Here is a 26,111-nt window from a genome sequence, read left to right as displayed (position 1 = left end):
TCCTTTAAATGTAGTGTGTACAATCAGAATCAGAATCAGAATCAGAATACCTTTATTCGTCCCGCAATGGGGAAATTTGCAGTCCACAGCAGCAATTGAAGAGGGATGGGGTTGGGGTGGGAGTGAAAGGATAGAAAACAAGATATTCTAAGCATAACAAAATAAAAATGTCAACTGTATACTGTGCAAATGTAGATGTACAAACCTCATAGCACAGTAAGAACCCAATTTATTAACTGTCTTTCAAATGTGAAAAATATCCCTGATCAGTTAATAAATTTGTCTCAAGGAATATGGCGTTTACATACTATTTCGCAGATACTTGGGGGAGGAAATGGAAATAGATTAAAATAACATGCACTGTGATTCATCAAGATTGCGTCTGTTTTTAATAAGTTTTCATTGAAGGGGCAAAGTTAAAGAAATCAACATTTATTGAAAAATGGAATCACTTTCAACATTCAAAACATATTATTCCAACGAAATATTCAAACTCAATAATACCTACTTGTGTTAAATTCCGCCAAATCATAGATGGTTTGTCCTGACCGCGTGCTCAACAAACTCCTCACTGACGCCCTCGCCTTCACGCGCAAACAATACACATGTACCGTTGCCGAGCACACAGATATAGGCTACCTGCAGTGAAATTTGCATACTCGGCACGGCAGTCAATCAGAAGCCTGCTTCTTTCTTCCGGACTTTCGCAAGCGTTATAAAGTCGTGCAATTGCATATAATTTTCCAAAATAGATGCACAGAACCTCAGCCCAGAAGAAAGATTCAAAAGAAGCTAACAACATATGTGACGCTACAAAACGTAAATTTACATTAAACCGTGACTGTAAAGTGTACGTGAGACTTATGAAAGGGGCTTAGTGGCTCGTAGGAAGCAATGCAAACGTTGCATTGTGCACCACAATGACAATCGACTACTGCAGCAAAATCTAGCCATGCACATTTACCGTAAATTAAGCAAGGTAGCGTTTGTAGTAGGTACATTCTTGGTTTAAAAAAAAAACTTTATACTTTGTGACAATGTTTTTTAATGTTATTACTTGTCTCATTGTGCTTCAAGTTGTGAAAAATGGGGCAGGCAACTTTTCAGTTATCTGCCCTGTTGTCCGCTAATTTTTTGTCATGAGTTTCAGACACTGTTTTTACTATAATTTGGGCAGGTTCGGCGGGCCGGATTAAAAAACCTAACGGCCGTATGTGGCCCGCGGGCCGTAGTTTGCCCATGCCTGATCTAAGATCATGTTGAATAATCCAGTCAGGAACACAACCGCCACCTCTCCAAGACACTTCCATACCTCGATTGGTAAATCATCAAGCCCGAGTGCCTTTCCCTCCTTCATCCATCCCTTCAGCGCCCTCCTCACTTCATCCTTGCTAATGCTTGCTACGTCTGGGTCCACAACAGTCACGTCTTCTACTCTTTGTTCCTTCTCATTTTCCTCATTCATCAATTCTTCAAAGTACTGTTTCCATCTTGCCATCACACTACTGGCACCTGTTAATACATTGCCATCTCTATCCTTAATCACCCGAACCTGCTGCAGGTCCTTACCATATTTGTCTCTCTGTCTCGGCAGCCTTTAAAGATCAGTCTCACCTTCCTTGCTGTCCAGCAGAGCATACAAATCATCATAGGCCTCGTGTTTGGCCTTTGCGACCTTCACTTTAACCGTGCGCTGCATCTCCTTGTACTGCTGTCTACTCTCGTCCGTCCTCTCAGTGTCCCACTTCTTCTTTGCTAACCTCTTTCTTTGTATACACTCCTGCACCTCCCCATTCCACCACCAAGTCTCCTTATCTACCTTTCTCCCACTCGATACACCAAGTACTTGCCGACCTGTGTCTCTGATTATGTTCGCTGTAGTTTGCCAGTCATCTGGAAGGACCTCTTGCCCACCCAGTGCTTGTCTTACCTCCTTCCTAAATGTCATGCAACACTCTTCCTTTTTCAACTTCCACCATTTTGTCCTCACTTCAGCCTTTGGTTTCTTCATCTTCCTCACTGCCAGCGTCATCCGACACACCACCAATCTATGCTGTCTGGCTACACTGTCACCAACCACTACTTCAGTCACTGATTTCCTTTATATGGCGGTGTTGACAGAAAATGTAGTCTACCTGTGTACTCTGCCTCCACTCTTATACGTCACCCTATGTTCCTGTCTCTTCTGAAAAAAATATTCACAATAGCCATTTCCATTCTCTTAGCAAAGTCAACCACCATCTGTCCTTCAGCGTTCCTCATCTGGAGTCCAAACCTGCCCATCACCTCCTCATCATCTTTGTTTCCTGCGCCAACATGTCCATTGAAGTCCCCACCAATAACAACCCTCTCACTTCTTGGGATGTTCTGTATCACTTCATCAAAGTCCAACGAAAATTTCTCCTTCTCCGCCAGCTCACATCCTACTTGTGGGGCATACCCACAAACAACATTGAACGTAGCCAAATATCTAAAAACTATCATAGCTCCGTTGGTTGGGAAGACAGAATATCATGTAGAGAACACCACAAGGTTTGTAGAGAGTATCAAAGACCTCATATTGGAACCTGAGGAAACATTGGCATCTTACAATGTGACTTCTCTCTTTACATCTGTCCCAACCCCAGCAGCGGACGTTTCTCTGCATGAAAGAACCAAACTTAAACCGGACCACATTTGCCAATTATTGGAAATCTGCCTTAATACTACGTATTTTCAATTTAGGGAGACATTTTACAAACAAATTCATGGGTCTGCTATGGGCTCACCAGTTTCACCCATAGTGGCTAATCTGTACATGGAAGAGATGGAGAAACAGGCCCTCGCATCCTTCCCGGGGACAAAACCTAGACACTGGTTTAGATATGTGGACGATACTTTTGTCATAATTAAAAAACAAGAAATTCAATCCTTCACAGATCACCTCAACTCGGTAGACATCAACATTAAATTTAGTCGTGAGGACATTAAAGAGAAGCATCTCGCCTTTTTGGATTGTAAAGTAATTATAAAAGAGGACAGAGCGCTAAAAACAGAAGTCTTTAGGAAGGCTATGCACACTGACCAATACTTACTTTTCGATTCTAACCACCCTTTACAACACAAACTAGGAGTTATCAGAACCCTCCAGAATAGGGCTAAACTAATACCAACAAGCGTTGAAGGTAGAGAAAAGGAGTCAAAACATATCAAGAGAGCACTCACAAACTGTGGGTACCCTCAGTGGTCATTTAACAAATGTCAGAAAGAAAGAATAGGGAATGAAACCAAAAATTCTGAAGATACGAAAAGGAGAGGAGTAGCAGTACCTTACATTGCAGGAGTTTCTGAAAAACTACAAAGAGTCCTTTGGCAACACAAAATTCCTACTTATTTCAAACCGATAAACACTTTAAGGCAAAAATTAGTGCATCCAAAAGATAGGCTGCCAAATGAAAAACAAAGTAATGTAGTTTATTCAATACATTGTAAGAATGAAAATTGTAAAGAGCAGTACATTGGGGAGACTAAACAAATTCTCAAAAAAATACTTTATCAACATCGCAGGGATAATACTAGTGGGCCTCAATCGGCAGTACATATGCACCTAAAAGCTAGCAACAACTCATTTGACGACAATGTGGTTAAAATCTTAGCGAAAGAACATAGTTGGTTTGAAAGGGGAGTAAAAGAAGCAATTTTCATAAAATAACTAAATCCTTCATTAAACCGGTTTGGTGAGGTGAGGTTCAATTTGGATCGTTCATACAATAGCCTGCTTAGGCAACATAGGATTAGTAATACTGATAAGGTGATACCAGTCGAAATGGGGCAATCAGGCCAGTCGTTAGTCAGGACGACAGGAACTATCAGTGGAGCACCTGCAGTGGGTAGTCCTCTGCTCCCCCCAACCTGAGAGCAGGGACCTATCATAGCAGAGTCCGGCACCGCCATTTCTGGACAGTAGTGATATATATATATATATATATATATATATATTATATATATATATATATATATATATATATATATATATATATATATATATATTATATATATATATATGGCCTAAACTACCAGTCAGACTTTAGTTTGTTGACGAAGTTTCTTAGATAATAAGTGAAACGCCCAACACCTGATGTTTGCTTAAACACTTTGGTTGGGCCTCGGTCTCAACTTGTGCAGCTCTCTGGTTCCCTCCAAGAAAACCTCATGTTTTCATGGCCACAAAACAGGCAGTTCTTGGCAGCCAACTGCATGCATGATCGACCAAAGTGTACCCAAGGTGACAAAGCACGGTGTTAACGCTACCCAGGACCGAATCCCCCTCCCCCGGCCTTTTCTAGTCAGCACCTTAGCCCAAAATTCAAGACAGTGTCCTTCTGCTAGCCGGCCATGCCAGACATCCTGAGATCATATCAAATACAAAGGTTTTGAGGTACTCTCATAGAGGTTTAAGTCAAAAAGAGGATGTCACACATAAACTCAGCCTTAAGAAAGCAAAAAATCATTAACATCCTGAGATCATATCAAATACAAAGGTTTTGAGGTACTCTCATAGAGGTTTAAGTCAAAAAGAGGATGTCACACATAAACTCAGCCTTAAGAAAGCGAGAAATCATTAACGCGGCACTGGCAGAGGGGAAAAGCTGAAATGTAATCACCCATTAATCAATCGGCAGTACATATGAACCTAAAAGCTAGCAACCACTCATTTGACGACAATGAGGTTAAAATCTTCGCGAAAGAAAATAGATGGTTTGAAAGGGGAGTAAAAGTAGCTATTTTCATAAAACAGCAAAATCCTTCCCTTAACCGTAATGTTGGGTGAGGTTCAATTTGGATCGTTCGTTTAGGCAACATAGGATTAGTCATGCTGATGAGGTGATACCAGGGCCAATTGTGCAATCAGGCTAGTCGTCAGTCAGTCAAATAGAAGCTATCAGTGGAGCTGCAGGGATTAGTCCCCTGCTCCCCCCAACCTGAGAGCAGGATGCTATCATAGCAGTGTCCGGCACCGCCATGTCTCGGCAGTAGGGATATATATATATATATATATATATATATATATATATACAGTAAAGTCTCGTTATATCGATATCCTCGGGAGTCGGAAAAAATATCGATATAACCGGACTATCGATATATCCGATCCTGCGCCCATGTAATTTTCTCCTTGCGTTCATAGAAATAGTATCGTAATAAGCGGTACTATCGAGCGGTACTATCATATAACCGAGATATATATATATATATATATATATAAACGTCCGACACCTTCGAAGAAGTACAGATGACGGCTGAAGATCATCGATGGACCACTGCTGTACGACTGAGAGCTTACACAGATGCACCCATGAAGAACTCGTTTTGAAATACCTGTACAACATCATGTACTCAAAAAAAGACCAATCTGCTAAAAAACGATGTCCAGAACATTTTTTTTCAAGAGGAAAGTATTCAACTACTTATCACTGCGGGGGTTGTTTTCTTCAGAATTAATCAATCGCATTGAAACTCATGTCAAATGGAAGAGTTAAAATGCCTTCAATTTACCCCAACGTTCAGACGTCGTTCTTCTATTGATTTATTTTGTGATTTATAACTTATTACTTATTACGCCTGAGGGTTTTGTTATAACACCAAGTGATATTTTGCAGCGCTCAAAAAAGTTACACAAAATGATGAAAATGTTTTGAAATGATTGGTTTGTTTTTATTATTTTAAATATAAAAAAAAGGCCTTCAAACATCTGTGCAGACATTCCACATCCAAAGTTGATTATTTTCAGCGCAGATTGTCAATAAAACGGTGCATCTAAACTTTCATCTAAAAAGTATGTACAGCCAATGAGTAATGGGATATTTCTATTACTTGATTAAACAGTCTAGCTTACCAAAAATACCTTTGGTTCGTAACTAATTGGATGATTGAAAATGTCCCTGGCAATAATGGGTTATTTCAAGCACAGCATACCAAAGGGCCATGTAGAACACACGCTTTGGCAAAATATGGATTCCAAGCATGGTTGTGCTTCATCAGCAGTCCACCCAGAAGACCGGGGTAATCCCCCTCCCATGGACCTGGAACATGGGCCTCAGCTGCTGTTAGTATGTGTACATGTTGCCTGGGAAGTTGAAGGGAGGACAGCGAGAACTGCTTCAATTTAGGGCAGGCAATGCCAGCAAGTAATATTAGAAGGAGCATACTCATTCCCGATATAATAAAAGACTTGGGTGATATTATTTCGAAGGGATGGGTATTGATTCCTTGGTCGAGTCAGGGGACACACAATTGTTGATTAATTGGCTCATTGTCAGAAACGGGAAATGCAGATCCAGAAAGTAAAACGCCTGCCACAGTTTGGCTTGAGCCACAGGTGCTGCTTCTCACCAGGCAGTTAATGTCTCTACTCACGAATGATGTGGATAAAATACAATATGGACAATTAATTAACCAGCCTGGCTGGAAAAGGCAGCACCCAAATGTAGTCAATAAGTCAAAGCCTTTGTTTGGGAAAATTCTTCAGTGATTCAATCACATTTCCAGATGGAAGCTAATTGATTTGCACTTTTCACTTTGCTTTTCATTTTCTATACTAGCTGTGGTTATAGTAAGACTTATCTCTGCAGGAAAAACAGAATGGGTTTGATGAAAGGCTAACAAAAGAAACACAAATTGAAAGAGTTTTTCACGTCATCAATGTGCCTTAATAAGGAGTAAATACTGAAACTTAATGCAACACTAATCGTGTCTTGCAGTGAACAGAGCGGAACGTTTGAAACATAAACAACTGCCACAGAGCCAGTCCCTGCTTCCTATAACCTTGTAAAGCACCAGCACAACAAACAGAACACTGATTCATTTTAACAGCCATGAATGTTTGGAACGGCTTTGCTCTCTCCACTTCCAAATTGTTGAGTCAGTTCCTGAATTGAAGTGACTAATATTCAGTCTATCATTTTGATGACCAAGAAGGCTTCCTTGATGCATACTACTTTATTTTTCAAATTTGACAATAATACATGTGGAGATGATCAAAGAAGGTCTACATAAAACGGAACAGCAACACCAACTCATGCCAGATAGACAATGCTATTAAAATGAATAGCATGTTGATAACCAAGAAAAAAACGTCATGACACAATTTAGCTAATTATTTATCAAAGTGCTTAATAATAATAATAATAATAATAATAATAATACATTTTATTTCAAGTGCCTTTAAAAGCTCTCAAGGATACTTTACAGTCACATTTAAGCAAAGATACAATAATAAATATAATACAGTTATAAATAGAAACAAGAGATAGATAAAGTTACACAGAAAATGCAATTTTAAATGGGTGGGTTTTGAGAAGGGATTTGAAGGTGCATACATACATTTAGTGTCTAAGCGCCTTTGAAAACTCTCAAGGAAACTTTACAGTCACAGGATTTTGTTTGTATATAATCATCCATGACTTCAATACCCACTGAGTCAAACTATTTAAGATGTCTACACCTTTTAACATTCTTCTTTGAATGGGAGAAATTATCTAAAATTGGAGAATAAGATAAACGAAGGCTGATACATTACAATCAATCTCACCTGTCAAGAGAAACTTTTATACACAAATGTAACTTTATCACTTTTCTACCAGGCAAACTAACATGCAAGTAATTTCCGAAATGGCCAGGGAACCAAATTTAGTGCCTTGAGGTGCGCCACGGATAATAACACAGCTCAATGTAAAATAATATATCTTCTGACACAGTTTCAGATGATGCCATGTCTGAAAGAAAGACAGACAGAGAGACAGGGAGAAAGAGAGAGAGACAGACAGAGAGAGAAAGAGAGAAAGAGACAGACAGAGAGAGAGAAAGAGACAGACAGAGAGTGAGAAAGAGAGAAAGAGACAGACAGAGAGTGAGAAAGAGAGAAAGACAGAGAGACAGAGAAAGAGAGACAGACAGAGAGAGAGACAGACAGACAGAGGGAAAGACGGACAGACAGACAGACAGAGTGAGAGAGACAGACAGATAGAGAGACAGACAGACAGGGAAAGACAGAGACAGACTGAGAGAGGGAGACAGACAGACAGAAAGCAAGCAAGCAAGCAAGCAAGCAAGCAAGCAAGAAAGAAAGAAAGAAAGAAAGAAAGAAAGAAAGAAAGAAAGAAAGCTTGGAAATCCATTCAGTCCTAGAAAGATCAGAAATCCATTCACTCCTAATCTCCCATCTGATAGCTTCATCAGGATCAGAGGTGAGCAGTGTAGGCTTATTGCGACTGTCACACATCAAAATGGAGCACTTCTGTGGAAGACGGTGGACTTTTGTAATTCTCAACACACAAGAGTAACAGAGCATCAATAATCAATAGTGACCCTGCAAGTTCAAACAGGCCAAATATTAAAGGCAAATGTAAAAGAGACATTTTCAGTGTCAATAACCTCACAAATAGATCAGGACGAATGCAAACCCATTGAAATCTGTCTTCCATCACACATCATGCACAAGATGCCATCCGACAGGCTCTCTCTCACCTTTATACTTCTCTCTGACGCTTTCATAAGCCTGGATGAAATCTTGCTCCTCAGCGTCCGGAGGCAGGTAAGCGGGTTCATACACGGCCATGCCAGAAAGCTGACCCTCTTCCCTTCTTGTCCTGCAAGTCTACTTTTCCTCTTTGAATTAATTTGTTTCAGAAGGTTTCGGATTTTGTGAGGAAGTCTGTGCTGCTCTCTATCAGCTCTCTGAGCCGTGTGTGCACTCTCTTCAGCTGCCAACTTCGTTCCATGAACGAGCTATGCACACGCTCATGTGGACCCACACACACACACGCACACACACACACACACACACACACACGCACAGACGCACGCTCACACAAACGCACGCACACACACGCACACACACGCACACACACGCACACAGGGAGTTTAAATGTCCAGCCCCTCCTTTTAAAGATACACGAGCGAGAGGGGAGCCACTCAGTCAATGCTTACGCTAGCACAGTAGTCGGAGCAGAGTTCAAGCACTCTCCCTATTGGTAACACTTCACCTCAACCAGAATATCACGGAGGTCAGTGCAGCAGACGCATCAAGTACTGCAATAAATCATATTCAATCGTAACATAAAAAACACAATCACACAAACATACTGACATTTTTGACTATTTTGTTCTGAGTGAACACTGCCATGTAATGCAACAAATTAATATGTAACATATTTTGTTATGCTTAGAAAATCTTGTTTTCTATCCTTTCACCCCCACCCCTACCCCATCCCTTTTCAATTGCTGCTGTGGGCTGCAAATTTCCCCATTGTGGGACGAATAAAGGTATTCTGATTCTGATTCTGATTCTGAAAGGTGATGTGGAGTACTGTCGAGGCAGAAAAATTGTGATAACATTTAACTCAGCAATACAATTGTGTACTGTATTCTTCTTGAATCCCCATTATAAATGGCATAAGGAGGCTGATAAACATTTTTGGGATAACTTGGCCACAATGTGAATGTGGAATGAAGAGCAGTACCAATAATTAATTTATTTTAAAGACTGAATAATTTGAAACGTACAAGACATTTGCAATGACCAACAAAACAGCTTGCAGGCATTTAGATGCATTGTAATTTTTTTCAAAGCTGAGCAGATGGGAAAAGCTGAAATGTAATATAAATGTAGATGGCGATATGCTATCTGGAAACAAGTGAGTAACAAGGTGACTACATAGGACACTTTAACTGTTTAAGATAATTGAAACCATCTTGAACTTTATTCTGATTTCTACCACTCATCTGAGTTTGCGTCACATGGACAAAGGCTTGAGCAGAGATGGTATCATTCTCCCAGTGTCCCGAGACACTTCCTGGAGAAACACGGCCGGAACACTTCACTAAGGAAAAGTCCAGGAGGCATTGTGACAGGTTAAAAAGTACCTTATTTAGTATTTTGGTGACAGGTAAAGCAAATCGCATAGTTACATTAGTTTACAAATGGTCTTCTTTTCAGAATCAGAATCAGAATCATCTTTATTGCCAAGTATGTAGAACACACAAGGAATTTATTTCCGGTAGAACACGCTGCACTAGTATCGTCGTCAAAAAAACTGCTAAGTGGCACTATACAGTTCCATTTTGGCTACTGTTGAAGAGTTCAAAGAGTTAATGGCTTGGGGGAAGAAGCTGTTTTCCTTTCGGCTTTTCCCTTCAAGGGGTCGCCACAACAAATCAGTTGCCTCCATCTTTAGAGGTCTGATCCGCATGTTTGTTTAAAATGGTATACATCTAAAATGTGTATTTAAACAAGGAACGCCTGCTTCGTTTAGTGTTTTGTGTCGAACCGATTTACATTGTTGGACAGGAAGTTGTTGTGCGCATATGTTTGTATTTCCTCTGGGCATTCGATTGTAAACCATGGTTGATTCAAGACGTACACCTCTTCTCTTGTGTTTTTTTTTCTTCTTCTGAATCCCACAACACCGTGTCTCCACCGATTACCAGAGTGGAGAGCGCAACATTGTGGCGGCACCACTGGGATATTTGCATCGAGTGTTGTCTGCCAGCTGTGAGTAGAAGCTCGCACCGAATATCCCCCAATCAACCCAGTCGGAGAGTAGCGTCGCCGTTGACGTGGCTTTTTTTCTACATGTGGTCCGGTTGCATCTCTGTGCACTCATCCACCACTAAAGGGCACTGGAAGTCTATGAAGTGAATCAGGCCAATTGAACTGCGTGTACCCGAAATTGAATCAAAGCTAGAGAAACTGCAGTTGGATGTCAAGAGCAAGTTATTTGAGCTGAATGTTGAAACGTTGGAGTTATGTGCTGAAATCCAAATATTTGGACTGAAAAGAGAGCAACTTACAGGCTAGATTCGAGGCCAACTAATTAATATTGTATCAAACTACATTGAAAGAGCTGAATTAGAGCGAGAAGACCGAGGAATGTCTGATTTGCTACGTGTAAAGAACTTGATTGAAAGTATAAAAGATTTTGAACTAGGAATAGCCAAACCAAGTGAAAAAGGTGACGATGCAGTGCGAAAGAGAAGCATAGTGCTCCCAGACACTGGCCCCTGGAGCAAAGATTTCAAGATATCTGGACAAATAGGTGAGCCCGGACAAAAAGACAAACTCACATTTCCTAGTTTGGTCAGACAGATAGAAAGTGGGCTCAGTAAAGATTACCAGGGGGATGAGATCATCGATGCAGTGGTTCGTGCCACAACACCCGATCTGCAGTTGAGGAACTACCACAAAGGGAAAGGGAACCTCACACTACCTTCCTTACGGATGTGCACCATACATCCAGGGCATGCTCTGTTCACTATAACATGGTTTTGTGTCGGACCGATTTACTTTGTTGGTCAGGAAGTTGTTGAGCGCACATGTTTGTATTACCTCTGGGCATTCAAAGTAAACGACGGTTGAGTCAAGACATACACCGCTTCTCTTGTGTTTTTTTTCTGAATCCCACAACACCAGAGTGGAGAGCGCAACATTATCCTATTCAGACGCCCAAGCCAACTCAGCTCAACATGGAGGTGAAACAGTTCAACTCTTAGCCCCTCCTGGATGAACGAGCTTCTTACCTTATCTCGAAGGGAGAGCACACACTCCTTGTGTCTGAAACTAACTTTGCTTGCTTAGATCTTTCCATTTTAGGTAAGCTACTGTACTTCCCCAGAACAGACTGCATCACACCAGATACTGACCTATCCACGTGTCGATTTTCCCACTCCCTCCTGCCCTCACTCATGAACAAGACTCCAAAAACTCCTCCACATTGGGCAAGATCTGACCCATGACCTGTCGAGGGCACTCACCCATTTTCCGACTGAGGACCATTGTTGCAGATTTGGAGGTGGTGATTTTCATTCCTAAAGTTTCACATTTGGCTGTGAACTGCTCTTATGAGAATTGGAGAGGCCACATCATCTGCAAAAAGAAGAGATGTAATACTGAGGCTACCAAAGTGGATCCCCTTACTGCCTCAGCTGCGTCTATGAATTATTTCCATTAAGGTTATGAACAATAATGGTAACAAAGGGCAGCCTCATAGGAGTCCAATCCTCACTGGAAACAATTCTGATTTACTGGCAGAAATATGAACCAAACTTTGAAATTTAATGGTTTAAGGACCAAACAGCCTGAAATACCCTCCACAGAACTCCTCGAGTGACACTTTCTCCAAGACCACAGACGTAAACTGGTTGATTTATGTTGGTAACTCCCGGATTTTAGTTGCAAATCAATTGAAGTGTAGTGGGCTGAACCTATTGGTTAGCTTGGAATGATGCTGTAACAACTTATATCCTCATGGCCAAATAGAAATAACATGCAATTTCATTATAATTAACCCAAGGTACATCATGCGTCACATGTCTAAAGCATGTCTAAATAATGGTTTCACAATTTGAATCATTGACAGATGAAGGGTTGCTTTTAGATCCGGGGTCACCAACCCTTTTTAAAAATGAGAGCTACTTCTTCTGCACTGATTAAGGCAATGGACTACCAGTTTGATGCATCATTACATTAAAATTTGCTTTAAAATAGAGGTTGAGGAAATACCTGTACCTGTATTGATTTTGTTTGCATTTTTTAAATTACAAATCCTTGGCTTTTGTTTTGTTTGTTTTTTTGCATTTTTTTTAATTTAAAATCCAATTTTTGTTTGATTGCAAACAAAGTCATGTTTCTCTTTTTCTTGTTGAGTGCATTTGACATACGATATTACTTTCTGTCAAGGACAAAATTACCTTGCACAAACCCGGATTCAAATGAAGTCCCCAGGTTGTGTAAAAACACAATAGAATAATTACCAAAACCTGGATTAACATAAATGTGTGACACGTCTCCATTGCAGTTTTAAATGTCTTTTTTTTTTCAACATTTACTCCTGTGTGTAGTTTTGCTTCTGACTGAAGCAATATTAAATAAAACTCAGGGCTCGACACTTGATAGTTATTTATCCCGTTTTGTTACAGCTGACTCATTCGTCATTTATTATTCTTGAATAAAGATTGGAAGGAAGATATATTTCAATGACGGACGAGTCATCCTCCACAGCTGAATATCACAGCATTGTGTATTATCTCATAGCAACTCTCGATCATGGCAAGACTCACTTGCCCCGTGGATCGCTGTGCCTATGAATCACAGGACCTCGCAGCAGAGTTTGCAGCAGCCTTCACCACGGCTCGACAGATGTATGACAAGGTGATAGACACCACCCTTGCACCCACCAAACTGAGGCTGGACCCACCCAAGATGGGACTAGGATATGACTCGGACCAGTGGTCAGCCTTCACCAGGCCGTGGGACATGTACAAGGCAGGAATGGAAATATCGGCAACCAGGCACCGACAGCCCTGTTTTACTACTGCAGTGAGAAACTTCGCACCGACCTGATGAGAGACATCCGCGGTGATGTTGCTGGCACACCGTAGCAGGACATCCTGACCGCAATCAGACGTCTGGCAGTCAAAGAGAATACCTTGGTGCACAGGATTAAGATCAGAAGAATGGTACAAGCCCCTTAAACATGCATTAGGACATTTCTAGCCACATTATCACTATTGGTGATAGCGCAGGGTCCATGAGCAGCATGACAAGACCAAACAGTCAGGCACCATCAGCCGGGAAGTGCTGGGCGTGCGGCGGAGCAAGTCATGGTCAACGAAACAACTGACAAACCAGGGCCCTGAGGTGCCCTGCCTGGACGTCGAAGTGCAGCAAATGGTCTGTCAAAGGACATTACCCATGCTTGTGTAGCCTGTTTCCAGCTTGCAAGTAATGGGGCCACAAAGACAGCTCATCCAGATATTGCAACCATGGGAAGGAACCAGAAGAGACAGACAAGGTGAATACTTGCCAGATTGAGGACGATCTGTTCGCCTTCCAACAACTTTGTACCTTTAGTCTCCATCCAAGCGGCATCATACACTCCCCTGCTGCAGAGATGTCAACAATAGCCCATCACATCTTCGATGGGAGATGGATAGAACGGCCCTCGAAACTCCATCCAACAGTTCTGGTCGATCTCATCCCGCTGCCAAATGACCAAGGTTATTCCATCAACGCCAGTGGGAAACTCAAGAGACTGTCAATCCCCATGATTGCTTACTCAGGCTGTTAAAGCTCAGTAATCCCCCTAGAGACTGCAGACGCCATGGGATAAAGTGATTATGACATCATACCTGTTAAACTCATCATGCGTGGCGCTATCAGGGAGGACTTAGGTAACTAAGGAGGAATCATGGTGAGCATGGGTATCCATGATGCCACATGATTTACAAGATCAACCAAATAGCTGGTCTGTGTGTCTTCCAGGATGAAAAAAGCATTCCTCTGTCGAGAAGCACAGGAGAAGTTTGGCATTGTCCCCAGCTACTTCCCTGACCAAGTTCACAACCACGTGGCCTATGTTGACAACCCAACAGACCCGTCTTGCAACTGCCCCCTCTACCTTGGTATTGCCCCCAGGTCTGACAGCCATGGAAGGTGACATACCAGCACTCAAGGACTGGCTCCTTGACTACTATGGTGCCAACCTTCAACGTTTGCGAGCATCAGCCTCTGCTTATGATGAAGTGTGACCCTCTGCAACTACATGACAACCCAGATGCCACAACCTTCGCTGTGCACAAGCCCGTCCGAGTGCCTGTTCATTGGCAGGATCAAGTTCTCAAGGACTTGGAGCGGGACGTCTGAATTGGAGTCCTCGAGAGGGTTAACCCCAACACATCTGGCACCTGGTGCTCTAGGATGGTGGTGACGTCAAAGGCTGATGGGAGCCTAAGACGCACAGTTGATCTGCACTCACAGAACTGTCATGCTGTTCGTCAAACCCATCATGTACAAAGTCGATTCCACCTGGTAGTCCGCATACCACAAAACACCAGAAAGACTGTCACAGATGCCTGGAATGGTTACCAGTCTGTACTCATTCGTGAGGAGGACCGGCAATTAACCACCTTTATCACTCCATGGGGTAGGTTCGGCTACAAGGTGGCACCTCAGGGTGTCCTCCGCAGTGGAGATTTATCCAATCAGCATTTTGACAGTATCATCACAGATTTCCCAGACAAGGTGAAATGCGTCAATGACACTTGCACGTTGGCAGAATCCATTGAAGCATTATTCTTCCAGACCTGCAGATGGCTTGATTTGTGTGCACAGAACAGCGTTACCCTCAATCCAAAGGAGTTCCAATTCGCTCGGGAAACTGTGGAATTCACAGTCCTCACGGTGACACCTATGAAAGTGAAACCCAACCAAAAGTTCTTGGACTCAGTAAGCAATTTCCCGACACCAAAGGATATCTCAGTCGCCCGAGCATGGTTTGGGTTGGTAAACCAAGGAGCCTATGCCTTTGCTGTCGCTAAACAGATGAAACTATTTCGACACCATCAATACGTCGGCAGGCAGAGTGACACTCAGGAACAGACTGCACTTTCGGAAGTTCCAGCTATACCAGCCACACCCTGCTTATATGGACTCAGTCCTCCACATGCCATCAAGGATGGAATATAGTCAGGAGAACCCTCAACCTGGACCACCACCGTCACCACCCCCTCCTGAATCTCCACCAGAACCCACTCCATCAGCACCGGATACCAAGAGACAGGTTGCTCCACACGAGGACCCCCACCCTGTTCAGTATTACCGGTAGCTAAACTCCCACTGTCACTCCAACGTCTCTTGCCCCACAACAAACCTGGTCTAAAAGAAACAGCTGCCCCGGGTAGGTGTTTGAAGGATTAATGTGCACACATTGTTCCCAGGGTCTTCAGCGGGTCACAATAATACCCACCCATGTAGATATATGAGGTCTCTACGGTGTTATAATGATGTACGTTCTAGTTCAGTTTCAGTCTTCTGTTGACAGTCTGAATTGTTTTGAGTTTGTAAACCACACACACTGGCCGGCCTTATTGACATTAACATTAACTGCATCGATGCAGGGAAGAGAAGCCTTTTCAGTTTTTGAGCATGTTCAAGTTTTATGTGTACCCTTTAAACCTTCTCTCTAGGGAAAGGAGATAGATAGTTATGTGTATTGTGTTATACACAATATGTTTTTTTTTGTTACGGATGACTCATTTGTCATCCATCATTCTTTAATAAAGATTGGAACAAAGATATCTTTCTAGACACTGCACTCAATATGCTTGCTATTGAAAAGCTCTACTTTATGTGTATTCTCTGAAAATGATTGCCGTGCTTTGTCATCCACTGTTTGTTGCAAAGTTCCTGTTGCAAAATATTTTGTAACAATATCTGGAGTTAGTCTCCGTCTTTACATCACACCAACCTAAGATGACAATATGGCCTCAAATATGGCCGTGTTGTACTGCGCCAAAAAAAGGAAATGACCAAATCCTGTGCTTGTGTGGGCAACTGAAAAAGTTGGTTGCACCAGTTTAAAATCTCAAGATAAAAATCAGCAAAACGCATAGCGCTAGTAAAATGGTACTTGTGTAGAAGACAATACACAATTAGACATTGGTGGTCCAGGAATAGGTCCTGCTGAGATAACCGAAAACAAATCAGAACATTGTCCCTGATTCCTTTTTATAAGTGTTTGTACTAACACATCAATCAGGGTCACGGAGGAAGCGGGAGCCTATTCCAGCCGTCTACGGGCACGAAGCAGGGGACACCCTGGGTTGGTTGCCAGCCAATCGCAGGGCATACTGTGCACTGTGAAGCCGGCATGTTCACCACTTGACTACCGGGCAACGTACTGATATATTACCCCATAAATATAGAACAGCCCGGGATCCTAAAACAGGAAAAAACATTATTGATTAATGACATTACAACCCACCTCAACCTTAGTTTGTTTCTCAGTCTACATACTTGACATTTACTGTGTGACTACTGTTGATCATGAAAAATAGCAAATAAACTGAGCCTATCCCAGTCGCCTTTGGACACCCTGAACTGGTTGCCAGCCAATCGCAGGGCACACACAGCCAAAGAAAAAACATCCGCGCTGACACTCACACCGAGGGACAATTTGGACTGTTCAATCAGCCTGCCATGCTTGCTTTTGGAATATGGAAGGAAACCAAAGTATGCAGAGAAAACCTGGGGAGAACATGCAAACTCCACACAGGGAAGCCAGAGCTGGAATTAAACATCCATCCATCCATCCATTTTCCATACCGCTTATTCCTCATTAGGGTCGCGGGGGTGCCTATCTCAGCTGTCTTCTTGCACGATGCAGGGGACACCCTGAATTGGTTGCCAGCCAATTGCAGGGCACACAAAGACATACAACAGTCACTCTCATACTAACACCTAGGAACAATTTGGAGTGGCCAATCTGCCTGCCATGCATGTTTTTGGAGTGTGGGAGGAAACCGGAGGACTTGGAGAAAACCCACGCGGGCCAGGGGAGAACATGCAAACTCCACACAGGGAGGCCAGACCGGGACGCGAATCGGCGACCTCTGCACTGTGAAGCCGGCGTGCTAACCACTCGACTACCTAGGCCAGGGGTCGGGAACCTATGGCTCGCGAGCCATATATGGCTCTTTTGATGATTGCATATTGCTCGCCGATAAAACTAAATACATAGTCTTTTTTTTTTCGCCGTTCATTTCCCGTTGGGGCTGCAGTTGGCGGAAAGTGCAATTTTGATTGGATGACACTGACCTAGAATGGCCGAAAGCGCCATTTTGATTGGATGATAGTGGCTGTCATGTTGAAACAGGTAAACGCCCCTTTAAATGAGCCCAACTAGTGCACTTCAGCGTGAATGCACCGGAGCATTAGAGGAAAGAAAATGTTCTGATTCTAATTTGCAATGAAACAGTCGAATGTCAGTGACATTTTAACAAGCCCCATGTTAACGTTAGCATCAACATACCTCTGCGAGAAGTAGATCTCAGATAGCAAGTGTGGAAGCTTATGAGCCGTGCGCTAGCTAGCAGTAACTTCGCCTCTGGACTGGCAAATTGAATTTCATTCCGATCGTTTGCCTGGATTTTTACCAATCACAAGGAACGGTTAGTACTATCCGATAGTACTTGTTAACGGTGAGTACTATCACAAAGTTATTTTAAATAATACATTGTGATATTTTGTTGAAAAATGGTCCTGCGCGCGTGTGTGTGTGTGTGCGCGCAGTCGAGCGTTTGTATGTGCGCGCGCGTGCGTGTGGCTCTCACTGAAAAACATTTGTAAATATTTTACTTTTATGGCTCTCTTAGTCAAAAAGGCTCCCGACCCCTGACCTAGGCCTATTGAGCAACACCCATTGAGTGATATTATTAGCCTTCAGTTGTTGAGACTCTCAAGAGAAATCATTCACTTTCCTTCACCATAAAGGAAATAAGAATCTTGTTAACATGAAGACAAAATTATTGCTTTCTGACACACTGCTCTTTCTCTTGCTCACCTTGGGGGCCCAGATTCATGCATATACAGTAAAGTACATTCCTTTGCTGAGGTGTTTACTTTCAAAATAAAAGTACCACTTTCAAATTAAAGTTGATCTCATGTTTGATTTTAATTTCACAACTTTGTGATGGTTGATCAGGGATTGTGCTGAAAGTGTACACCAGGGGTGCTCACACTTTTTCAGCATACGAGCTATTTATAAAAACTACCCACGACAAAAATGCAAAACATAATTACAGTAAAGTCTCGTTATATCGATATTCAAGGGAGTCCGAAAAAATATCGATATAACCGGGACTATCGATATATCCGAACCTGTTTGCATGTAATTTTCTCCGTGCGTGCATAGAAATAGTATCGATATAACCGGGACTATCGATATATCCGATATCGATATAACGAGACTTTACTGTATTTTCAAATGTTTTAAGGATTCTTTGTATGTACAATACGTCTGTGGTGGTTCTTAATTTGGTTCTCAAATTTGTACAGATGACGGCTGAAGAAATCTTCCCATCGTTGTATGTACAATGTATGTTGATGTACCTTGCATAACTGAATAAGCCAATATTGCACAACACACATAATAACTACATATACACAACATAATAAATAACTATTAACATTTTTTGTAATTACCTGAGTTTACTTTGATGACTTGCACTGAATTGAATCAGCCAGGGATGCATAGTCCGTACAGTAGCTGCTGACAGCCAGCCTCAAGCACATTTTCAAATGTTCATCATTCATGGTGGAACGGTATTTGGACTTAATGATCTTCATGTAGGAAAAGGCTGACTCACATAAATCAGTGGAGCCGAATAATGCAGTCAAGGAGGTAGCACATTTCCTCATGTTGGGGTACTTTTCCTGTGTGAGTAAGTTACAGAACTGCCCATGAGCCCTGGACTTCAGCAGTGAGAACACTCACAATCTCCGATGTCTTTCCACATTTGCTGGGTTAAATCCTCAGCTATGGTTTCACAGCGCAGACAGCTGCAGAGCTTTGATTGAAGATAATATCTCTGCCTTATTTTTAAAGTCTCTGAACAAGGAGTAAGCTGCTTCAACGAATGTGTTGAGAAAGTTAGATTGTATCCTCATTTTATGTAATGCTGTAATACTGAACTGATCTGGCAACCCAGCCACGACGCGACATCACGTGACTTGACAGCGATAAAAGCCAGTTTGTGTGTGTCTATGTTTTGGACTTCTCGTACGACGATGAACGCAGCGGTTGCTGTCTGTGCTTCGGCAATAAATATTCTACTTGTATGATCTAAACAAGAGGACCATCTCGACTCTTTATTCTCCCAAATGCATCGCGAAAGCGCTGGAGATCTCAACAGGTTATGGGCCCAGGAGACGTTTGGGAGATAAAGTGAAGCCAGAAGTGTATCCAGACTTGAAAGAGCGGTGAGCAAACGAGGCTATCGCTAACCGGCTAAACAGCGGTCAAGATGGATCAAGGAAGGGCAAGCAGGCACCTTCGACTGGCATTCGACGGAGATGAAGATAAGTATGAGATATGGGAAACAAAAATGCTCGGACATTTTCATTTATTGGGACGAAAGAAGACCGTGCTAAGCGAGCCGGCGACGAGTTCCGATATGGCTACGGATGCAGAGAAAAATGCCGATGCGTATGCCGAATTGATAAATATGCTTGATGACAAGAGCCTTTCACTAATAATGAGAGATGCACCTGATGATGGAAGAAAATCTTTGAAGATATTGAGAGAATATTATGCCGGGAAAGGAAAACCGCAGATAATAAATCTGTACACCACGCTCACGTCGCTTCAAAAGAGAAACGATGAAAGTGTTACAGACTATATCATCAGAGCCGAAACCGCCATCACAGTACTCCGAAATGCAGGTGAAACTTTGGGAGATGGACTACTTGTTGCCATGGTATTAAAAGGACTACCAGCAAGTTTCAAGCCATTTGCAATCCATGTAGCGCATTCAAATGATGAAATCAAGTTTGCAGATTTCAAGACGAAGCTACGGAGTTTTGAAGCCACTGAGAAATTGAACACTGAGTCAGGGGACAGTGTGATGAAGACACAGGGTCGGAGTGGACGGCAAACCACCAAAACCAACACCCGTGACCACAGTGATGACACAAGCATAGTGTGTTTCAAGTGTGGGATCAAAGGCCACAAAGCAAGAGAATGTCGACAGAAGACATGGTGCAGTCATTGCAAAAGCAAGACACATAAAGACGCAACGTGCAGGCGTAAGGACAAGGACAGACGAGATGACGCCAGTAAAGCGTCAGAAGATGGCGACACCGACAACGCGCTCAAGATGAAGGACGGCGAGGCCAGATCCAGGGAGCAGTTGGGTCACGACATCAGACAGAGAGGATTGATGGTGGACACGGGAGCCACTTCGCATATCATCACCGACGTGACCATGTTCAAGAATTTCGACAGCACGTTCAAACAGGAAAGACACCGCGTGGAGCTGGCGGACGGCACACAATGCAGCGGAGTCGCACATAAAAGGGGAGATGCTGAGGTCTCTTTGATTGACATCAAAGGACAAAGACATAAAGCAACGCTGAAGGACGCTTTATACATTCCTTCATACCCCCAAGACATTTTGTCGGTGAAGAAGGCGACCACCAACGGGGCAACAGTGATATTTAAAGAAGGTAAAAATTCACTGATTACAAAAGGTGGGACAAAATATCGTATACATGTGTATGGAAAGTTGTACTATTTGCATATTGAGAAAGAGACACAGATAAATGAAACAGATGAAAACACATATTATGGCATGAGATTAAGGCCTAAGACTAGTGAGGTCTTTCAGGAGCCTAATAAGAGAGCCCAAGAGTCATGTGTACAAGACAGGGATGCACGCGAAAGTGCAGTCACAGAGCCAAATGAACATAAACTCACACGACAAAGTGACACAAATGATGAACCTGAAAATAGAAGGTATCCTACTAGGGAAAGAAAGAAACCTCGTCACTTTGATGATTTTGTGGTTGAGTACAGCGATAACGATGGGGCACACACCACAGTAGACTACTGTTACAGAGCTGTGTGTAGTGTTCCACAAACATATGCAGAAGCTATGAGATCAATTTATTCACAAGAATGGGCAAAAGCCATGGATGAGGAAATTCCGTCATTAAATGAGAACAACACATTTACTGTAACAACCCTACCAGCGGGCAAGAAAACAGTGGGGGGTAAATGGGTATATGCTATCAAACGTGATGTAGATGTCAGAGACAAATATAAAGGACGATTTGTAGCAAAGGGCAAGAGCCAGGTGGAAAACATAGAGTATGGAGAGACATTTTCACCAACAGCCAATCAAACAGGTATAAGAGTAGTGCTTCAAAAAGCAGCTCTGGAAAATGGAGAAAAGAATGATGGTCTAGTTTACAAACTAGAAAAATCACTACGGTTTCAAGCAATCTGGCCGAAACGGGAACAAGATCTTACATGATTATTTAACCGATAATGAGTATAAGCAAAACCCAGGTGATTATTATATGTATGCCAAAGAGTCCAGGAGTGACAAGGTAATCAAAATCATATGGGACGGTGATTTCATTATTGATGACTACCAATATGCAAAAACAATTGTGTTTAAATGTGAAATGTGTAAGACAGAGTTCACATGTGTAAGATAGAGTTCACATTGTTCTGTTTATCTTTTGGTTTACATTACAGCAAACTGAGTATAAGTGGGGGTGTTGAGAAAGTTAGATTGTATCCTCATTTTACATAATGCTGTAATACTGAACTCATATGGCAACCCAGCCACGACGCGACATCACGTGACTTGACAGCGATAAAAGCCAGTTTGTGTGTCTATGTTTTGGACTTCTCGTACGACGATGAACGCAGCGGTTGCTGTCTGTGCTTCGGCAATAAATATCCTACTTGTATGATCTAAACAAGAGGACCATCTCGACTCTTTATTCTCCCAAATGCATCGCGAAAGCGCTGGAGATCTCAACAGAATGCTTCTTTTACCATCTCTCCGTCTTGGAAGGACTTTTTAACGATGGCGTGACTCACCCGGAACAATGCTTAGGTTGGCGGCTTTCGCTTCTGAAGTATGTTGAGTGAAAAATGACTGCTGTCGACTGCTGGGACAACCTACCTTTATGAACACATTTTCTCAGGGATGAATATCAATAAAACAAAAATGCATTCAAGGCTCACAAACAAGCAATTAAATGACATTCTGAAAGTGACAGTCAGGACATGACACCTGGTGTTGATGCACTTGTACAGTTTCATGTATGAAGTTTACAGATTTACAGGACAGGCGAACACTTTCTTCATTACACATTTAAAATCACTCTCCTTAGTTTGTAAGGTGTACGCAGGGATTACATTTAGATTTTATATGCATATGTGTAAGTAATGTAGCCACAAGGGGGCACAAGGCAGTGTCTTATTGTGCCGCTCCCAAGCCCGGATGAATACAGAGGGTTGTGTCAGGAAGGGCATCCGACGTAATTTTTTTTTTTGCCAAAACAAATATGCGAATCAAACCTATGAATCCCATACCGGATCGGTCGAGGCCCGGGTTAACAACGGCCGCCATTGGTACTGTTGACCTTCCGGGTACCAGTGGAAAATGGACTACTGTTGGTCGAAGAAGGAGAGGAGGGTGGTGTGCCCAGAGAAAAGACAGAAATGGAACGCCAAGAGTATAGAACTAAGAGTAGGAACTTTGAATGTAGGAACAATGACAGGTAAAGGTAGAGAGCTGGTTGACATGATGCAGAGAAGGAAGGTAGACATACTGTGTGTCCAGGACACCAGGTGGAAAGGGAGCAAGGCTAGAAGCTTAGGGTCAGGGTTTAAGTTGTTCTATCATGATGAAGACAGAAAGTGAAATGGAGTTGGCGTTATCTTAAAAGAGGAGTTTGTTAGGAATGTCTTAGAAGTAAAGAGTATCAGATAGAATGATGAGTCTGAAGCTAGAAATTGAAGGCGTGATGTTCAATGTTGTTTGTGGGTATGCCCCACAAGTAGGATGTGAGCTGGCGGAGAAGGAGAATTTTGGTTGGACTTTGATGAAGTCATACAGAACATCCCGAGAAGTGAGAGGGTTGTAATTGGTGGAGACTTCGATGGACATGTTGGCGCAGGAAACAGATGATGAGGAGGTGATGGGCAGGTTTGGACTCCAGATGAGGAACGCTGAAGGACAGATGGTGGTTGACTTTGCTAACAGAATGTAAATGGCTATTGTGAATACTTTCTTTCAGAAGAGACAGGAACATAAGGTGACCTATAAGAGTGGAGGCTGAAGTCCACAGGTAGACTACATTTTGTGTCAACGGCGCCAGCTAAAGGAAATCAGTGACTGCAAAGTAGTGGCTGGTAAAGAGTGTAGCCAGACAGCATAGGTTGGTGGTGTGTAGGATGGTGCTGGCAGTGAGGAAGATGAAGAAACCAAAGGCTGAAGTGAGGACAAAATGGTGGAAGTTGAAAAAAGAAGAGTGTTGCATGACATTTAGGAAGGAGGTAAGACAAGCATTGGGTGGGCAGGAGGTCCTTCCAGATGGCTGGCAAACTACAGCGAACATAATCAGAGACACAGGTCGGAAAGTACTTGATGTATCGAGTGGAAGCAAGGTAGATAAGGAGACTTGGTGGTGGAATGGGGAGGTGGAGGAGTGTATACAGAGAAAGAGGTCAGCAAAGAAGAAGTGGGACACTGAGAGGACGGACGAGAGTAGACAGCAGTACAAGGAGATGCGGCGCACGGTTAAAGTAAAGGTGGCAAAGGCCAAACAAGAGGCCTATGATGATTTGTATGCTCGGCTGGACAGCAAGGAAGGTTAGACTGATCTTTACAGGCTGGCGAGACAGAGAGACAAAGATGGTAAGGACCTGCAGCAGGTTCGGGTAATTAAGGATAGAGATGGCAATGTATTAACAGGTGCCAGTAGTGTGATGGCAAGATGGAAAGAGTACTTTGAAGAATTGTTGAATGAAGAAAATGAGAAGGAACAAAGAGTAGAAGACGTGACTGTTGTGGACCAAGACGTAGCAAACATTAGCAAGGATGAAGTGAGGAGGGCGCTGAAGAGGATGAAGGGGGAAAAAGGCACTCGGGCCTGATGATTTACCAATCCAGGTATGGAAGTGTCTTGGAGAGGTAGCGGTGGTGTTCTTGACTGGGTTATTCAACAAGATCTTAGATGGTGAATAGATGCCTGAAGAATGGAGACAAAGTGTACTCGTGCCCATTTTTAAGAACAACGGAGATGTGCAGAGTTGTACTAATTACAGAGGAATAAAGTTGATGAGCCATACAATGAAACTCTGGGAAAGAGTAGTTGAAGCTAGACTAAGAGCAGAAGTGAACATTTGTGAGCAGCAGTATGGCTTCATGCCAAAAAAAAAAAAGAGTATGACAGATGCAGTGTTTGCTTTAAGAATGCTGATAGAGAAGTACAGAGAAGGTCAGAAGGAATTGCATTGTGTCTTTGAAGATCTGGAGAAAGCGTATGACAGGGTGCCCAGAGAAGAGCTGTGGCATTGCATGAGGAAGTCTGGAGTGACGGAAAAGTATGTCAGAGCGGTGCAAGACATGTATCATGACTGTAAGACAGTTGTGAGGTGTGCTGTCGGTATGACTGAGGATTTCAAGGTGGAGGTGGGACTCCACCAGGGGTCCACCAGGGTCCACCAGGGGTCAGTCCCTTCTTGTTTGCTATGGTGATGGACAGGCTGACAGACAATGTTAGACAAGAATCTCCTTGGACCATGATGTTTGCAGATGACATTGTGATCTGTAACGAGAACAGGGAACAAGTGGCGGAGAAACTAGAGATGTGGAGATATGCCCTGGAAAGGAGAGGAATGAAGATCAGTCGCAGCAAGACAGAATATGTGTGTGAATGAGAGGGATCCAAGTGCAAGAGTAATGCTACATGGGGGAAGAGATAAAGAAGGTGGATGATTTTAAGTACTTGGGATCAACTGTCCAGAGCAATGGAGAGTGTGGAAAAGAGGTGAAGAAGTGTGTCCAGGCAGGCTGGAGCGGCTGGAGAAAAATGTCAGGTGTGATGTGGGATAGAAGGGTTTAGCTAGGATGAAAGGAAAAGTGTATAAAACAGTGGTGACACCAGCCATGATGTTTGGACTGGAGACAGTGCCACTGAAGAAAAGACAGGAAGCAGAGCTGGAGGTAGCAGAGCTGAAGATGTTGAGGTTTTCTTTGGGAGTGACCTGGTTGGATAGGATCAGGAATGAGTACATTAGAGGGACAACTCATATTAGAGGCTTTGGAGAGAAAGTCAGAGAGGCCAGACTGAGATGGTTTGTACATGTCCAGAGAAGAGAGACTGACTATATCGGGAGAAGGATGCTGAGCCTGGAACTGCCAGGCAGGAGACCGAGAGGAAGACCGAAGAGGAGGTTTATGGATGTGGTCAAAGAGGACATGAAGGTAGCTGGTGTGAGAGAAGAGGATGCACAAAACCGGGATAGATGGAGGACATTGATTCGCTGTGGCGACCCCTGAGGGGAAAAGCCGAAAGGAAAAGAAGAAGATGCATATGTGTAAGTGGTTTAAAAATTCATTTCTTTAAAAGTAATAGAGTAAAAGAGTAATATTGCGCAAAATCGCAATATTACTCTGGACTCATTGACTTTAATCCTGGAAACTCACGGGTCCTCTTTTCCCTCTATCACAACATCATACAACCTCCTCTCTCCCCTCACACTTTTATTCCT

At 42.8% G+C, this 26,111-nt stretch overlaps 1 protein-coding gene and 1 long non-coding RNA gene across 2 annotated transcripts in view; both read right to left on the bottom strand.

Annotated features, from left to right (window-relative positions):
* Nucleotides 1–8,744, bottom strand: part of plecb (plectin b) — a 128,429-nt gene extending 119,685 nt beyond the window's left edge. The window contains exon 1 of the mRNA XM_088998231.1: nucleotides 8,506–8,744. Within this exon, the coding sequence (XP_088854357.1) occupies nucleotides 8,506–8,596 (91 nt within the window). The 5' untranslated portion in view covers nucleotides 8,597–8,744. The remainder of the gene's footprint in view (nucleotides 1–8,505) is intronic.
* Nucleotides 8,745–11,547: 2,803 nt separating this feature from the next.
* LOC148896215 (uncharacterized) overlaps nucleotides 11,548–26,111 on the bottom strand; it is a 30,355-nt gene continuing 15,791 nt past the window's right edge. Inside the window, exon 3 of the long non-coding RNA XR_016115246.1 lies at nucleotides 11,548–11,902. This is a non-coding gene — a long non-coding RNA (uncharacterized LOC148896215). The remainder of the gene's footprint in view (nucleotides 11,903–26,111) is intronic.

The sequence above is a fragment of the Hippocampus bargibanti genome, linkage group LG06 (assembly GCF_051943395.1).
Source record: "Hippocampus bargibanti isolate YZ-2025 linkage group LG06, ASM5194339v1, whole genome shotgun sequence".
NCBI classification, from domain to species: domain Eukaryota; kingdom Metazoa; phylum Chordata; class Actinopteri; order Syngnathiformes; family Syngnathidae; genus Hippocampus; species Hippocampus bargibanti.
The sequence above is the reverse complement of the archived record's forward strand: the minus strand, read 5'-3'. Positions and strand labels throughout refer to the sequence as shown.